Consider the following 19,349-nt stretch of genomic DNA (forward strand, 5'->3'; position numbering starts at 1 on the left):
ACCTTGGCTTAACCACCTAGCGACTGAGCATCAACTTCCTCAACTGTAAAGTAAAAGCCAAACTGATGATATTTAGGGTCCTTCTACCTCTCACACTCTTATTTGAAGACAAAGTAAAAGAAAATAAAACTTTTACATTTATTTGAGTAAGTGGCTATATTCTGAAAAGAGAAGGAACATATTCAAAATCTGTGTTACAGAAAAAGAAACACACACTATTAGAATGATAGCCATCTAAATGTTGTAAAGACATTTTAAAAAGCAGGATTTATAACAGTTCCCCCAATGAGGATAACCTCTAAAGCTATAGGTCTTAGAGGCATGAAATGCCCACAGCATGATTTAAGGGAAACCCTTAGCTTGATCTACACAATCGGTCATGCAAAGACTGTGCAATGAATAGAGACCCACCAAGGAAGCAGGCATGGAGGGGGATGGCTGCATTTACACACCAAAGGATGACCCTCTCAATGGTAAAGATGATGCAAAAGTCACAGAGAGATAATCTAGAACAGCATCTGCTCATTCACCTACATAAACTCTAATGCTTCACCAATGAAGTCCAGCTCAATTCCTATTCCTATAGGAATAGGCAGCTGCAGGCTGCCTCCAATATATCTGAAAAAAGAAGGTCTAAGATCCAGTATCAAGTATTTTAAGAATATTCTTTACATCTCTTGAGTAGGTAGATATGTCAAAAGGTTCTCTTTGACAAATTATATTTCATAAGTCAAAAATACAATTAACTTGCTAAAATAGTCTTTCTTAAAATAAAGTAAAATTCATAACCAACTTCTGCTTTGGTGAAAATTATTCCATATTCTGATAGAAGGAAAACAGACAAGGACACCACTGCACAGGAGTCAGGTAATAAATTCCACTCTCTGGCACTGCCAGTCCTAGTCCTGCCTACGTAGCCACTGACACTGACTTTGACCATGTCTCTTTCACTCATCTTCCAAGAAAAATCAACTGAGGAAAACAACATAAGAATCACTGGAAAATAGTTGTAAGATGCATCTAATTAAGTCACACAGGACAAGGGGTATTTCAAGGCTGTTGGCCACAGCACCAGGCTGCTGATACTTAGATGACTAAAAGAAACCTGAGGCTTCTCATGGTGCTTGGCTGATGGGCTGCTGGTTTCAGAGTCAAGAGCATGGGACACATTTACTCACTAAGAGATTCTCAATAGGCAGCCTGTGGAAACAGACCCAGAACCTCTGTTTTACAGATGTATTCTTCTATTATTTTAACAAAGCATCTTTAAATTGAATGTTAGAAAATATGGTCAAACGAACTATGCAATGCTCTCTTCTTAATAAAACCATCCCACATGGATACTAGAACCCCTGCTCCTGAACTGTTTCTTGAGGAGTCATGACTCATTAGTCTTCACAGTTCATAACCCCAGTATATAAAACAGGAAGTGCCTTGGGCATGCTAGTTATACACCAGAGATTTGCTAAATGAATGACAAAACTTCCAGAGCCTTAAGTCAACTAGTTTGCACTTACATATAATGTGTTTTCAAATTCTTAACAGAGTTGCACAAGAGAATTCTACTTGATTAGATACTAACTTCTTGCTAAGCAACCTCCTAAAAGAGAAAATGAATTGCTAAGTACAATTCATCTTTGAAGAGCATTAATGTAGTTAACTCTTGCATTAATAGCAAGAGTACCAAGCATTTCAACATACATTATTTCATATATAATTAGACTCTTTTTTCCCCCCCAAAGCCTAATTGCTTCCTCATGGAGGGACAAACCTCAACAAACAGGAAACACCTGTACATTTACCTCAACCCCCCAAAGTCTTGAGTTATACCAAGACGTTCTACAATGTTCCCTGGTCCTATCATGGTAGACCCACAGTTCCCTGAGAGAAAAGCCTTTGCAGGCATATGTTCAACCTCAATTAAGTTAGCTGTCACAGAAGCAAAATCATTCTATTTGGGTTGTCAGCACATGAAGGGATGTTTGCTCTTACCACAGAAGATGATAAAGGCATATAATGAAAGTGCATTACCTACTTCAATGTCGCTGTCAATGTTCAGCGTGTCATTAGAAGGAAACATGGCCCCTTTCTTATAATGCTGCTTACAGACTTTCAAGCCAGTTCTATTGTCTTCATTTTCTCCGTAACTGAGTGTCCCCAGGGATATGTTCTTTAGATGATGATACTATTCAAAATAGTTAAATAAAAATCGTATGAGCTTTTAAGAGTTTCATCAGAAGTTACAGCGTAAGGGGCACCTGCGTGGCTCAGTGGTTAAGCGTCTGCCTTCAGCTCAGGTTGTGGTCCCAGGGTCCTGGAATCGAGTCCCACATGAGGCTCCCCTCAGACAGCCTGCTTCTCCTTCTGCCTATAGCTCTGCCTCTCTCTGTCTCTCTCATGAATAAATAAATAAAATCTTAAAAAAAAAAAAGAAGTTACAGCATATGGAATACACTTATAGCTATTTTAAACTTTGTGTCAGATCCCTCAATAGAACTTACCCGTGTAATATACCACAAGGTAATTTTCTCATGGGTGGGCAGGAAACACACTGCCTCATGGAACTTGGAACTACAGTAGACAACGTGCTAACAGACACTCCCACCTGTCTAACCTCACAGCAGACTACTGTCTCCTGGCTCCAAGCACCACCTTCCAAGGCCACACTGGTCCCCAGCTGGCTCCTGGAGCTTGCCTGGCACATTCCCACCGGGGCCTTTGCTGCACCCCCTGCCTGGAACCCCATGTTCCATCTGCTAGGTTCACTCCTTCAGGTCTTGAGTCAAATATTACCACTTCAGTGAGGCCTTCCCTTACTATCCAGTGCAAGTTGCAAGCATCCATCACCAGTGCACAGGCTCCACCAGGCACTGCCAGTCTCCTCCCCAGCTTTATTTCATGGCAGCCATCACTGTCAGACACACCACTGAAGACTCAAGCTGTCCATACCTCACAGCTCACACTAATACAACTGGTATTTACTTACATAAACATGACTTTACCATTCGCCTATCTGCACTAACAGGGCTAAGAGGGCTTTACTAACTCCCACTTTCATTAACATGACTTTACTATTCCAGGAAACTTTTTTTTTTTTTTTTTTGAGAGAGAGAGAGTTGGGGGGTGGAATCCTAAGCAGGCTCCACGCTTATTGCAGAGCCCAAATGGGGCTGGATCTCATGACCCTGAGATGAGATCATGACCTAAGCAGAAAATCAAGAGCTGGACACAACCAACTGAGCCCCTATTCTAGGAAACTTCTGCCCAGGAACATAACAGTTACAAATAACTCTATTGTTCATTTCAGGAACACCCACAACAACTGATTTAGACAATCAATCTGAAGATTTAGTCTAATAAATTCAAGACTCTTTGAAACCAAGCCCATCTCCCCACAAACCCTCACCTTGCTGTGTCCACCAATACAAAACTATGATATCATATCTTTACCCAATTCTAATTGAGCTCCCCTCATGCTGAGAGACCAGTCTACCTTACACTTCAAAGTCGGTATTGGACTGTGCCCTTTTCACCCAAGGAACTAATAAGAATGGTCAAGGGAGCATCTCCCTTACCTCTGTAAGTAATAAGCTCAGTTTTTCTTATTAACACGTTTTCTTGGTGGTGTTTTGAGGGAGCTAGCATTCAATGCTATACATTTCACTTTTTTTCATTGGTCTGGTTCTCATCCCTAGAATGAAGTTCTATGGGAACAAGGCTTTTGTCCATTTTATTCATGATGCATTCCCAGTATCTAGAATAATACCTCGTATATAGTAGGCACCCAAATATTTATTGAACGAATGAGAAAAGAAAAAATATGAATAACAATTTCCCTCCCCTAAATGCTTTCTTCAGGCCTATCAGTGTGGTTTATCAATACTTACTTAGATACGAGTATATCATACCCTACTCCATATTCCTAATATTCAGCTAGGTTTATTAATGCTAAGACATCAAAATTGAGACTCTGCAATCTTAGATTTGATATCTCATTCATCAAACTTTCTGAGAGTATAAATCCACTCTCGGCTGTTTGAACTTGGGTAAAGTAATCTCCCAAAAGTAGTGGGTATAAAGGGATATATAAATACAAATCTTTAAGAAAAAACTTAAATAGGCAAAATAGGCTAAAACAACAAAGTGTCAATCATTCATAACAAAACACTTGCCTGATTGATAGCAAAAAAGATGCTCTCATAGGCATCCTCTTGAGTATAGACACTGCAACTATAGTCATCTTCATCCGTGCCAGAGTATCCTTTTAAAAACAAGTGCTTAAAAGCAACAGTGTTCTCTTCTTTGAAAGCAACTACCATCTGGTTACTTAAACCAAAACGAACAAGCTAGAAAAGAAAATCAAATATGAAGATGTGAATTTTACCATTTACCAGGGCAGGCAAATGCATTCATATTATCATCAACTCCTGCCTATAAATATCAGCAAGTGTTTATTAACCACATTAATGTCAAAATACAAGTCCCAGAAAAGAATACACTCATTAAGCTACATAGGCAAGTCAAAATAGCATAAAATTAAATTACCACTCCCAGTGACTACCAACCTTACTGATCTTGAATGAAGGAGGAGAAATCCAAATCAGTAAAGTCGGAATCCATTTATTGTATATTTGGATTTCAAATTAATTGCTTTAAAAACTGATGTACTCAATAAAGTAATGTCATTTTTTGTTGATTAACATTTAGAAATTGTAATTATTTTTTTAAAATCACAACGAGGTTTTATATGTGGCTTTTAAGAATGTTTTTGAAAAGTGGACTATATAATACTTACTCTACCTGAGAGGTAATAGTTGTCAAAGGAATTCAATTATTCCAGCTCTGCAAGAACTCTTATATAAGATTTACACCTTAGAGATCTCGCTGCAAGATCTATAGCATCAAAGCACCAGAAAGAATAGCAGGGTTTGCTTTACCCCTCTGAGTTCAAACCCATTCACTGTCTGCATGCACCCACCTTCTTGTGACAAAACTCCTACTTTTTCTCCCTTACGCTGTATCCTCGTCCAAGATTTGGCACCAAGGGCTCTCTTCACTAGGGGGCAATGTATTCATTCTGCCCATTTTGGAATCCAATATGGGGGAAAAATTAGCAGGCACTAAATTTTACCAACCCCCCGCCCCGGGAAATTACACACACACCAACAATCTTTCACTCTCTTTCTCTCTCTCTCTCACGCACACATGCACATGTGTGCACCCACACACATGAATGGCGGAAGACAAGTCAAACCTTTATAAGCCCTGTCCCACACACCCCTCCCCATCTGCCTACTTTATCTCATCTACTTTAAAAGACAATAAAAGTCCAAAAATCTTGCCGCAGATCTTCATCCCACTAGGTCCCTAAAGCAATTTGGGACTCTTGTTTCTTCATGTGTGAAATCAACAAGTCCAACTAGATGACTGTGGCATATCTGCTATTTGCTGTCACTCCACGGTTGGATATGAGAGACTGCATGGCACTGAACCAGACATCAACTAACGAACTTTTCAGATGAAAACACATTAATCTGCATATGCAAATATATATACTACTTTCTAGTGATTTATATTTTTAGCTTTCTTGTCTGACTTTTTGAAAAGGCTGAATAATTAAAAATAATAGCTACCATTTTTCAGCAACTATTATACTCCAGGTGCTTACTAAACTGCATTACAAGCACCATCTCCATTACTAAAACTCTAAGGTGAGGTCACTACGGTTATCTCCACTTTACACATGTGAAAACTGAGATTTAGCCCCATTTAATTGCCCTAAGTCATGTAGCTAGAATGAAAGTCAGGTCTAACTCCAAAGTCACTTTATTGTGCTATAACAATTTCCCTCTCTTGGAGAATCTGCCTTTGGGACTCTTCTTATAGAAAAGAATTTAGATGCTAGCTTTCCAGAATTGCAACTACTGTTTGAGAATGTACTTAATTGACACTCCTTAGCATCTGAGCCTCACCAGGTCACATTCCCCAAATACCAAGCCAAAGGATTGAGCAACTGTTAAAAACCAGCTAGTCTAAGACAAGTATCAGATAAGAAACCACACATCATCTAACCTGTGCTAGAAATCAAGCAACTGGAAGCTAAAGGTTTTTCTAAGCACATAACATCTTTCAATGGTGCCTGTAGATGCCAGAAAAGGTCATGTTGTTTTTTGAAAGCCGAAAGTAAACCAGGGAATTAATACATACATGATTGTTTCAAGGTCCTGTAAAATACTGATACACAAATGAAAAAAAAACAAAAACAAAAACAAAAACTGGTATACAGGGATCCCTGGGTGGCGCAGCGGTTTGGCACCTGCCTTTGGCCCAGGGCGCGATCCTGGAGACCTGGGATCGAGTCCCACATTGGGCTCCCGGTGCATGGAGCCTGCTCCTCCCTCTGCCTGTGTCTCTGCCTCTCTCTCTCTCTCTCTCTCTCTGACTATCATAAATAAATAAAAGTTTAAAAAAAAAAAAACTGGTATACATGCATGTGAATTAAGTTCTTCAATCAAAGTCTTCTGAGTGCTTACTCTGTCCTGGGCTGGGATATGATGTGGGCAAGATCAAGTTGCATGGTGTTGAATAACAGCTCTTATCTACTGAGTGCCAGGGACTATGCCTAAAATTTACAATTTTTTAAAAATATAATTCATAATACCCTATGAAGGGGATATTCACTGGACTCCACAAAGACAGGAATTTTCCCCCCATTACTCAGGAACTGGAATAGTGTCTATCACAATGCCAGAGTCAAATACTAAATCTGTTGATGAATATAGTCCCATTTTATACATGTGCAACCTGAAGTCAGGGAACTTATTCAGGTTGAAACAGCTAGAAAGTGTCAGTGTGAGGTCCATTTAGATTACATAGCCCTTCTCTTGACCACCTGGCCACACTATCTCTCAAACAGAGATGCTGCCAACTTAAATCTAGAAGCGGGGATAGTCGACCCATTCCTCCCACACTCAAACTTGAACTAAAACACACACACATACACACACACACAATCTGAATGAGGAATGGATATCTTGACCAAGAAAGTAGCATTTTAACTACTGATATTTTAAGCTACCATCTATTTAACTTAAAACCCAAAGCTCATCAACTCAACCTGGAGAATGACAACATGAAGGTGTAAACTCTGCTTGGAACCACCCCCATCTGGCATCAGGAAGAGGAAATTTACTCCATTCCATTATTCATAGAACAAGCTGGGATCCCTGGGTGGCGCAGCGGTTTGGCGCCTGCCTTTGGCCCAGGGCGCGATCCTGGAGACCCGGGATCGAATCCCACGTCAGGCTCCCGGTGCATGGAGCCTGCTTCTCCCTCTGCCTGTGTCTCTGCCTCTCTCTCTCTCTCTGTGTGTGACTGTCATAAATAAATAAAAAAAAAAAAAAAAAAAAGAACAAGCTGAGATCCAGCATCATCAGGTCAGGGTTGGGATTTTCAAAGCATATGTTAGTAGAGAAGAGAAACCCTAGGGAGGAGATCATAAATGCCCTTCCTGCGATGGCAGAACCAAACACTCTCTATGGAGCGAGAGAAAGGAGATGATGGGTTTGGTCAAATGGGTGACAGAAAAATGTACTCCTGCCCCACTAACTAGATCTTAAGATTTACCGACTATGATATGATAGAAAAATAGTGAAGTGCGGCCTGGCAAAGATTGTGAAGGTAAGACCTGATTATGAAATCGGTGTAGGAGAAAATATTCTGTACCAGGTAAAAACAGGATCCTGTCAAAATAATGTACAAAGAATCTGAGAAGGAAAGAGAATTGGCAAAAGAATGTGGACACCTCTCTCAAAATTATACATTACTGCAGAACGCAGAGTAGGAATGTCTTTTTTTTTTTTTAAAGTTTCCTCCTCATCAACCCTGATAAAATGCCACCTATCCCATTAGACTTGGGAATGGAGTGCTAAGAGACAGAAAAAGAGAGGGAGGTACAAGTGGTATTCAAAGGAAGGAAAGGTATTCAAGAAATCTGCTCCAATTAGATATCACCCATGTAGCAAAACTTATTAGAATGGTCCTCCAGCAGAATAAGAGTTTAATCCCTCTCAACTTTGCTAGGGGAGACAAGGTACATCTACACGTAAAGTAAATGATCATTTCTCAAGAATAGTCTATTAAAAGCAGTGACATAGAAAGCAACAGATACTAGCGTACCCAGGAAAACCACGCGGTGAGTGGTCAGGCAAGACTGTAGGGGGAGTTCCAGTGGCATCTGCAAGATGATAGAGAAAAAGAATCGCTCTGGACTTGGTGTTACAGACAGGGCAGGGATGAGAATCACTGGGTGCATCCAGCTGGCTGGGATCTAGGGAGGAAACAGTAGCTGAAGACCCATTGGAAAGGCAAGTCCAGGGATCCCTGGGTGGCACAGCGGTTTGGTGCCTGCCTTTGGCCCAGGGCTGGATCCTGGAGACCCAGGATCGAATCCCGCATCAGGCTCCCGGTGCCTGGAGCCTGCTTCTCCCTCCGCCTGTGTCTTTGCCCCTCCCCCCCCGTGACTATCATAAATAAATAAATAAATAAATAAATAAATAAATAAATGAGTGAATGAATGAATGAATGAATGAATGATAGGCAAGTCCAAGGAGACTGTGGGAATCTGAATTTCAAGCTACACAGTCAAGATTCTCTTCTGTGGGAAAAATGGGTACCACAAAATATTCTGAGCAGGAGAGTAATCCAATGAAAGCATTCTAAGAAAAATTCATTTGATATTAGCACTGAAGGCACTGGTATGTATGTAGATAAGGGAGGTAGGCATCAGACAAAGTCTGGAAGGAGCCTAGTTAACTTGTCTGTATTCCCAAGACTGCAAAATGAGGACAGGACTCCTGTCTAGTATAAAACCAATCTGAGAATCAGAGACTCTAGAGCCAGACCAGAGGGCTCCAATCCGACTCTACCCCTTATCAACTGAATGGCCATAAGCAAATTATGTATTCTCTTTGGCCCCGTTTCCTCATCCACAAGAGGGGAGCAAAAACTGACCCATCACACAGGGTTGCTCTGAGGATGAAATGAATGAACATGCAAAAGGCACCTGTGCCTTGCATATGGCAAATGCTACGGCACATGTTATGCTACATCTCAGCTGCAGTGATGCATTCCCAGCTGTATTCCCAGCAGAATACACAGCAGGGAGGAGCTTCATACATATTTGAAATGAATGAGATAAGAGTCTGAGCTAGAGAGAGAAGATAGTGAGTATGGCAAAACATAAGCAGACAGTTTTGTAGGAAGAATCCACAAGATTTAGTAGACATCAGGACAAAGAAGGTAAGTCAAAATCACGATGTTTTATGCCTAGATAAGGTGGAGTTATAGTAACATTAATAGATCAAGAAGCAAGCTGAATGAAAGCTGGTTTGGCCAGAGAAGAAATTGGAAAACAATTAAAATTAACCAAATGATAAAGTGGACATCATTTCTCCGCCTTCCAAGTAATACTAACCATGTACCTACTGTATAGGATGCCAAAATTAAAACTTCAAAGCCAAGAATTAAAATGAAAATATTTTTATTTTATTTTTTTAAATGAAAAAACCCAGGCATGCACATTTAACAGGAGCCCTGTATCTCAACTTTATTGGTTTTTTTTTTTCCAACTTTGTTGTTTCTTTTAAAGCAACTTGGTCACCCTAAATCTTGGTGTACTGGAAAGCATAACATACAATGAAAAGATCTCTTTATGATCAGAGTAAAGATGTAACTTCAGTTACAACAGGAACCTCCTCTCATTTCTAAAACTATACAAAAGTATTTGTAGAAAGGTATTTATTTTTGTGTTCCAGAAATAACATCTTTACATTGATATCAGAATGATTATTCGCCAAAGGAGCCAAATACCCCAAATTGGTAGTGTCTTTAAAAGGGCACACGTTTCAAGTGTAGTTACCTACAGAGGAACCTCCCTGAAACTGGTTCAAAGCCACAGTCTCAAAAACTAGATGACAACTCTGATGGCTGTTGTGATACGGGGATAAAGTCTTGACAATATGAAATTCAACAAAAGATCCCAATGTATGGGGATCCCTGGGTGGCGCAGCAGTTTGGCGCCTGCCTTTGGCCCAGGGCGCGATCCTGGAGACCCGGGATCGAATCCCGCGTCGGGCTCCCGGTGCATGGAGCCTGCTTCTCCCTCTGCCTATGTCTCTGCCTCTCTCTCTGTGTGTGACTATCATAAAAAAAAAAAAAAAAAAAAAAAGATCCCAATGTAGCCCTTGTATGCTCCTAATAAGCCCAATGGTAAGTATTTACTTACCGCCTTAGCTACTGCTGCAAGGGAAACAGCATTGTCAAGACTCAAGTCAAAACAGTCAAAAATGCATTTTCAAAAGTGTATTTGAATAAAGATGAGAAATTTCAAGAACATAATCACTTGGGATTGAACAGCTCTTGCCAGGCTATGTGTTTTATTCAGATATAGAACTCTACCCCCCCCCATATCAAACTCCTATTATATACAGACCTATATATACTATTTATCTCTATTTACAGAACCTGTGGAAAGATGACCTCATAATCCCTTACTAAAACAAGGTCATTATCGAAACTGAACTTCAACCTACCATCACCCTCCAGAGTCAACATAAATTTACAGTTTTATGAAGTTGAGTGTGGACTTTTCAGAGCAAAAGTCAAGAGTGGGAAAATGAAAACAGTTTCATCTTGGGGTAAGGAAAAAAAACAAAGAAACAAACTGACAATATGAATTACCTGTGTGGTAACCATGACTATCTTCAAAATCTGCAATCCCAGCTTCCATGGAATCTGGTGTCTGGCTCGGTATTTTTCACAAGGGTTCATGAAGTAAAACTTCAGGTCTTCCCTCAGACATTCTTCTTTCACGTCAGAATCAAGATGAGCCATTGCATTTCTGCCACAGAAGACCAATTTTTAAATAAACAGAATATCTCGTTCATCAGAGAGTTTCTGAATAAAACTTCCTATTCATGTTCTTTATCCATTCTTACAAGCAAAATTCTGTCTCCAACCAGTGACCTCTTTTTCTCTTTAGAAATCTGAAAATTATTCAGGACCCTCTATCACTTGCCTTTCCACATATTCATTTAGTTCCAAAGGGCCATTGTCAAAATTTTTAAGAATAAGATTTTATTTGCAAGACTCATCATCCTACATCTTAACATATGGAATTCACCTGTCACTGGAATATTGTTAATATTCAATAACAAAAACTAGATGAGATACTTTTATGATACACCAGATATGAAATCATAGAAACTTGAATTAAATTGCTATGAAAACAGAGAATCCATGTTCTATAATGTACTGAATGATTATGTCCCTTTTTTATAATATAACAATGATAATAAGGTTCAAAATGCAAATACCTTCAGGAAGTCAAAATAGTATCTATTTATGCCTAGTCAAATATTTGTGTCGCTTTACAATGGTAAAGTTTGCCTTTACTATTTTGAGCTGGACTCAGGAATGGGCATGTGATGCAAGCTAGGCCAAAAAGAAGCAATGAGCTGTGGTCCCAAGACTGATAATATCTGTTGGGAGAAATGTCCTACTAAGTCATCACCAAATTGGAGTGTGCCAAACAATCCATTGGTAGTACAGAAAATATTAGTATTTCTATTTTATTCTTTATGTTTTCTTAGAAATGAATTTTATACTTTAATTTATTTTAAGTAAACTCTATGTCCAACAGGGGGCTCAGACTTACTACACCAAGATCAAGGGTTGCATACTCTACTGCCTGAGCCAGCCAGATGCCCCTATTGTATTCTTTATCTTAAAAAAAGAAACTGAACTCTACTAATTATTAATATAACATATAGAATAACAGTGGTATATAATCACACATAATTTATAAATAAATATACACACATTGAGAACATGCACTTAACTTGTATCATTGGATACATAATCAACAAAGTTTGGAGACCACAGACTTAAAGCAAAGGCTGTAAGTCTCGAGTTTGTGGAAGTCACCTTGCCATCATAAAAGAACATGCAGAGAGTGGAACTAACACAGAGATAGAAGATAGACCCTAAGCTTAATGACAATACTTGAGTTCCTGGATCCAGCTGTGCCTGAAGCCATTTGTGCCAAGACTTGCAGTGTGAGCTAATAAATACTACTTGGGGCTTATGCTAGTTTAAATTAGTCTTCTGTTTCTTACAATAGGAAGTGTCTTGATGATAAATTTAATGAATAAATTTTACTAAGTTCAGCCAATCATTCAAGGTATCCATTTCTAGGGAAGTTTCATTAATTGGGGGTCATTTGGGGGCATCGTTTCACCTGAAATATCTAAATGACCTACGTTTATACTGACTTCAGATCTACATTATCTACCCTAACAAGTTTCAAAGAAGACTAAGGGGGGTGACAGTGCCTGCCTGGCTCGTTAGTAGAGCATGCAATGCTTGATCTCAGGGTCATGAGTTCAAGCCCCATGTTGGGTGGAGCCTACATGCATACATACATACATACATACATAAGAAGACTAAAAGGGAAAGACTATTTTAAGACTATTTAAGACTTATACTTAGTTAATAATTTTCTATCTTTAAATTGATTTTTAGATCTCCTATTTCCAGAATTAGTAGGCTAGGTTATTTAGAATTTTCCTGCTGGGAGGAAAGAAGGAAGGAAGGAAAGAAGGAAGGAAGGAAGAAGGGGAAAGGAAAGAGAAAGGAAAGGGGAGAAAGAGGGCAGTTAGAAAGAAAGGGAAAGAAAAAGAAAAGAAAGAAGACAGATGCTGGATAAACGTATACATCTTTTGGGGGCAGGTAGAGAAAGTACCTGAGGAGTGAAAAATAGACCAAGATGTCCTAGAGCTCTAATGCACCATATAGTGAATATATACAATAATGTTGTATTATAAACATCAAACTTGCTAAGAAACTAGATCTTAATTATTCCCACCTCGAAAAAGAAATGGTAATCCTGTGAGGTGACAGAGGAGTTAACTATTGCTACAGAGGCCATCCTATTATAATATATAAATGTATCAACTCAACATGCTGCACACCTTAAATTTGTACAATGTTATACGTCAGATATATTCCAGTTAAAAAAAACTTATAATAAAGATGTTTTTAAGAACACTTAGGGCAGCCTGAGTGGCTCAGCGGTTTAGCACCGCCTTCAGCCAGGGGCCTGAACCTGGAGACCCGGGATCAAGTCCCGTGTCAGGCTCCCTGCATGGAGCCTGCTTCTCCCTCTGCCTGTCTCTCTCTCTCTCTCTCTGGGTCTCTCATAAATAAATAAAGTAAATCTTAAAAAAAAAAAAAGAACACTTAAAAATTTAAGAGTAAGGAACTCCCAGTCAGTCTTGGGGGTTCCTGGAGGAGTGGGGGCCCATTGCCATTCATGTCCAGTTAAGCTTCAGTCTGCAGCCCCAGGAAAGGGGAATGAGAGAGCCAGGACTCAAGGCCCGAAGCCCACCCAAGATCTGACAGAAGATCCTCCTCAAATTTAGATGGGAGTTCCAAAGAGCCACCCTCTTGGAAAAAGTACTATGCATCAAAACTCCTGTCCCCAAACTCAGAGGACTACAGAGAAGGCCAGAGCAGTTTAGATCAAAGAAGAGACAAAGAAAATTTAAAAATAGGCCCATCCTGAGAAATGATGCTCGTGACACATTCCTTAGAGCCTCACACCCCAACAAGCCAGAGAAATCAAACCAAGAACTAGCTTGGTTCAGGGGGTTCCCGACTGACAACAGCTCTTTGTCTCCTAGCGAACTCACAGACCTCTCCCGAGGTTCATCCTAGCACTCGGGCACTCTAACGAGTAACCTGAAGAACCTACTGATCACCAAGCATGTGAGGAAGCCCAGTAACGTGGAGCAGTCACTTAGAAGCAGGGCCTAGAAACAGGGCCGGGTATATGGGAATCCAACATGGGTTGAAGACCATCAGGCTCAGCATATTAAAAGGCAAGAAGAGGGAAAGATATCTAGAAGAAATATCTATAATTTGCGAAAAACAAAAAATTCGTTTAGAAATGAAAAGTCAGTGACCATGTCAGTCTCTTCTCAAAAGAATGAGGAGACCCTTGAAATGTGCTCACTGCATCCAGGCTACTTAGGTCTGGGTGGGATCAGCCACCCTCCTGAGTGCCGTGCTGAGGCTGAGCTGGGGGCTCAGGACCCGAACACCAGGGCCTCCCCGAATCACAGATGCTTAGCATCCGGTAGGAGAGAGACTCGTGAGTGCATGTTCCCATGTTACCTGAGAGCTCAGCGAATGCTCTCCCCGAGTGCCAAGAGCACTGTGGAAACAGGCCTGACTCTGACAGAGGGGCTCACTGAGTCAGAGGGGAAACCTCACCATAAGCACAGGGGGGACGTGCCATGGGGGCACCTGACAATAAGCATCAAGGATGGCACTTCCCAGAAGAACGTGCTCTCTTGGCTGTGCCTGACAGCAACATCCTCCAACGTGAACCTTCAGAACCCCGAGAACATGCCAGAAGAATTCGTCGTGGGCATGTTTGAGCAGTACTAAATTTAGTTAACCACCATCACTTTAGCAGACCCGTGTTGCTAATGTAGTCATCCTGATGACTTATGGTATTTTTTCCATTTAATAAGAGGAAAAAGCCATCTGAAAAGTTGTGATAGAACCCTCAAAACATGGCATGGAAACTCCTGCCTTAGCCTCTAGTGTGAGAAAAACCATATGGAAGAAAGAAGAGATGGTTTTCTTGAAAACAGTGGTGTGAAACAGGGCATTAGGTCAAATACTTAGTGAACAGCTTGCGAGCCCAGCTCTGCCAGAGACATTCTTCTGCCTTCCAGGAGCTCAATCCAGTGGAAAAGAGAGAGATGAATACATAAAGGTACGATAAAATGTGTTCCGTGCTATAATTGAAATATGCATCGAGCACCCCAGGAACAGAGAGAAGACAGTGCCCCAACTGCTTCAGATGGCTTCAAATAATTCTTTCAGGTGCTGGTTTCTTTGACTATATGTCCACTATGTGTTCAAAAAAGGGTAACTAATGTTAACATTACTGTAAGAAACCTTATTAAGATAATTCATAGATGAAAAAAAAAATCTAAGAGATAACAAATACCAGGTCGTTTATTCTGTTCAATTATTTACAGAAGTCTATCCATACAGAAGTTTTTCCATTTATAGAACAGCCGCAATACTTCTAGCACTGTAAAGGAAAAACAGAAAAATGGAAAAGCTAGTATGAAAACCTTTCCCCTGAAGAATACAGGACCCACTGGGTAAAATATAGTACTAATCAAATGTAATCAATAGAAATACAGAAAAAAAAAAACCTAATGTGAATAATAAAGTTATGTAATAAGATGGCTGTTTTTTTTTTAAAGATTTTATTTATTTATTCATGAGAGACAAAGAGAGAGAGAGAGAGAGAGGCAGAGACACAGGCAGAGGGAGAAGCAGGCTCCATGCAGGGAGCCCGACATGGGACTTGATCCCAGGTCTCCAGGATCATGCCCTGGACTGAAGGCGGCACTAAACTGCTGAGCCACCAGGGCTGTCCAAGATGGCTATTTTTAATAAGTCCAACTTAAGTTTAGAAATAACATATGGGGCATCTGGGTGGCTCATTCAGTTGAGCATTCTGACTTTTGATTTTGGCTCCAGTCATGGTCTCAGGGCTGTGAGATCAAGCCTCACATTGGGCTCTGTGCTCAGCAGTCAGTGTATGTGAGATTTCTCTCTCCCTCTCCTTCTGCCCCTCCTCCCCTCTAAAACAAATACATCTTTACCAAAAAAAAAAAATAATAATAATAATAATATCTAAAGTTTGGAAGAAAAGGTAATGAAATTTTGGTTCAAGAATTCTGGAATCTTGGGGCACCTGGGTGGCTCAGTGGTTGAGCATTTGCCTTCAGCTTAGGCTGTGATCCCAAGGTCCTGGGATCGAGTCCCACATCAACCTCCCCACAGGGAGCCTGCTTCTCCCTCTGCTTGTGTCTCTGCCTCTCTCTGTCTCTCATGAATAAACAAAGAAAATCTTTTAAAAAATTCTGGAATCTTAAGGATAATGTAAATGCTTAAGTTTTCTAAAATTACTTTTCTGAGGGCTCTTTCTTGTCCCCCTCTTCCCAATTTGTAGATCTACCCTATTTCCCTGGTCAGTGAAGGGTATTAAAATACACACACACACACACACACAAACAATTAAAAAAATACACACACACACACACACACACACAACTGGACGTCCTATAACAAAAATACAAGGGTGTGAAACAAACAAACTGCAAAATGAAAAAGGAGAAAAACTAAAAAAAAAAGGGGGGGGGCAAGAATATCCCACAACTAAAACATCCCTGCATTTGACACATATTCATCCCACACCCTCCTGTGCTGAGCACCAGGCTGGGTGTTTGGCACAGGAGGCCTGAAGTTGCAATCACAACTTTATAAGCAAGACTTAAGTCAGCAGGAAAAACACTGCAAGTTCTATCACAAATGATGAAAATCATCAACAGGTTGAGAAAAGGGCAGAGAGGGGCTAACTCATAACACAATTCGGGGCAGGGGAAGAGAAATTGCACCATAAAACAATGAAGGAAGAGAAATCGATGAGGATCTAAATCTGACCGATCAACTGCAGCATAGTCGTGAAATTGAAATGTCACAAAATAAGTAAGAATAATCATGACTCATGAATTATTTATGTTTCACTAAACTATAGGAAGTGCATGATGATCTGGATTATATAAGCTTAATAAACAGCACTGCTAAAGACCAAAACATCAGAGGGGAAAAAGCACAGTATTAGTGAGCATAAAAACAAGATCTGGAATAGAACAGAAATTCACCCCCATACCATGGACTAAATAAAAGGTAGAGATGCTGGAATGGAAAAGTAAATAGGACTCAGGAAAGAGAGAAGCCTGAGCCTTACTACTACCAGGAGAAGTCAGAAAGGAAGCACATCAAAGCTACTTTAGATTATGAGAAAACCTACTCTTCCCTCAGATAATCAGGACTGTGTCATGTCAGCTCATTTTAAGGCTATCATGTGACCAAGGGCAATTCCAACTTTAACAAATCCATGACTAAGAAAGTCTATGAAAGCTTGATGTTTTTTAAAAAAAAAAAACACAAAAGAAAAACAAGTTACCAGCAATTCTTAATCTCACAGGGGTCATCACCCTCTACGGGAACCTGTGAAGGCTTCTGACCTTTGCCTCAGAAAAATGTGTGCACCAGTCTCAATGATGGTACCTTGTTCCTATTAGCACAATCAGCTCAGCAAATAAGCTAACCAGCCCAGAGTGCTAGGTTTTCAGCCTGCATGACCCTTGCCCTACTCAACAAGAGGCATGAAAGACTGTTTTCTACCACTGGCCTCCCAAGAGGGGTGTGTGTGTGTGTGTGTGTGTGCGTGCGTGCGTGCAAGGGGGTATGTAAGACCATTCACTGGTACGTGAGAAGAAAAGGTTAGGCCTTTCAACTGTACTAACTTAGCAGAGAGAGAAGTTACGGTTTCCAAGGTTTAATATAGGGATTATTATCTATTATACCTAAGCTGCCTTCACGTGGTCAGAATGCCGGATGCCTGTGTTCCACGTAGGTGCGCAACGTATCGTTGGGGGGGTAAAAAGCAAGTGCCCAAAGTAGTGACTTGATGGTGATGGCCTCACTGATTTTCAGCATAGTCCTACCACTAAAGGTTTATATGGGCCCATTTGAGCATTTTCGGAGTACACAATCCAGTTTGATCAACCCTCACAAGGTGGGCAACGGGCGTGAAGATTCTTTCAAAAAATGAGACTCACTGTTAACTAAGTTAACATCAAGAAAATGGAAATGTTAATATTCTCCTAGTGTAAACTTTGTTTGCCATGAGTTTTAAAACGATGCCAAGCAGATCTGATCTGAAAAGCACTTGGAATAAAGAAACATTTATCAAGAAAACTATTTAAAATACTGGCTAAATCTGCGATTGCTAATCTGTTCCTAAGTATTATGTGTTGTACCCTGAGTTATTAGGTAAGGACAATATGAAATCAGAACGCTGTAAAGTCACTGCATTTAGCAATTCATTTTAATATCCTTATCTATCTCATCCTTTTCTTGATAAAGATTTTATTTATTTGAGAGAGAGAGAGCAAGGGAGAGAGCACAAGCCAGGGTCAGTGGGCAGCGGGAGAGAGAGGTAGGCTTTATGCTGAGGCCTGGAGCACAATGTGGGGCTTGATCCCAGGACCCTGGACTCATGACCTGAGCCGAAGGCAGATGCTTAACCAACTGAGCCACCCAGGCATCCCCCATCTCACCCTTTAATATATCCATTTAATATGTCAGTTAAGCATCCGGCTCTTGATTTTGGCTCAAGTCATGATCTCAGGGTTGTGAGCTCGAGCTGGGCATTGAGTCTGCTTAGGATTCTCTCTCTCCCTCTGCCCCTCCGTCCCTTAAAAAAAAAGTATTTCACCATCTATAGTATAAAGCATTTTATGTGTTTTATAGTATATATAGTTCTACATATAATACATAAATATACATTCAGAGCCAGTGGATCTTCTTTTAATTGATGCGGTCAGTTATCAAACATGTTTGGGACTACTTCTCTAGTGTTTCAGAGCTCCAACCACACCTTAGATGTGGTTGTTCTTTTGTTCTCCCCACTGACATTATGAACTCCTTAGCTTGGGAGAAATTGGTGTTTGTTTCCCCAGCTCCCGCCAGATAGCACTGCTTAGGTATCTTGTACTGATGCAGTGGTGCTAGAACAGAAGGGTTTTCCTAATCCAAAATTCTCTCTTACTAGCCCCAGAGGACAGGGAGCTTCAGGGAACTCTCATCTGCGGAGCTCTGCATCACCTGGTCCCACCTACGTCCCCAAAGTCATCTTTTTCTCCTCACACTTAATCATGTACATAATTTTAAAGGAACTATAACAAAGCCCACATCTGATTTTCACTCTTTAGAGGCAACTTCTTTCATGGTTTTCTTTAGATATTTACTTTAGTATTTCTAAACAATGCCATCCCACTACTTATTCCTCTTTCAGATATTACCAATTTATATCCTCCCCTGGAAAAGATGATTTTAGCTCTTATATCTGGAACCCCATCAGCAAACATACACATTTCACCTCCCCACTCATAATCTCAATAAAATTTTAATAAAACTTCTGGATAATTAGCATTCAGAATTTACTAAGTAAATAGCAAATACTTTTCACAGGCCACTAGTACACTGTGATTTTACTTTTTTTTTTTTTTTTTTTTAATAGGCCCGGGTGCCTGGTGTCTCAGTCCACCTTCAGCTTGGGTTGGGTTATGATCCCTGGGTTCTGGGATCGAGCCCCTCATGGGACTCCCTGCTCAGCAGGGAGCCTGCTT

The 19,349-nt window shown here is 40.4% G+C and overlaps 1 protein-coding gene across 4 annotated transcripts in view; it reads right to left on the reverse strand.

The window, feature by feature from the left end:
• The window catches only part of MCOLN2 (mucolipin TRP cation channel 2), a 51,417-nt gene that overhangs the window by 25,098 nt on the left and 6,970 nt on the right, over window positions 1-19,349 (reverse strand). For all 4 annotated transcript variants that reach the window (XM_072834297.1, XM_072834300.1, XM_072834299.1 and 1 more), the window contains exons 2-4: window positions 10,741-10,900; window positions 4,173-4,346; window positions 2,032-2,185 (exon numbers count right to left, since the gene is read on the reverse strand). In XM_072834297.1, the coding sequence (XP_072690398.1) occupies window positions 2,032-2,185; window positions 4,173-4,346; window positions 10,741-10,900 (488 nt within the window). The remainder of the gene's footprint in view (window positions 1-2,031; window positions 2,186-4,172; window positions 4,347-10,740; window positions 10,901-19,349) is intronic.

This window comes from Canis lupus, chromosome 8, assembly GCF_048164855.1.
Source record: "Canis lupus baileyi chromosome 8, mCanLup2.hap1, whole genome shotgun sequence".
Taxonomy (NCBI): domain Eukaryota; kingdom Metazoa; phylum Chordata; class Mammalia; order Carnivora; family Canidae; genus Canis; species Canis lupus.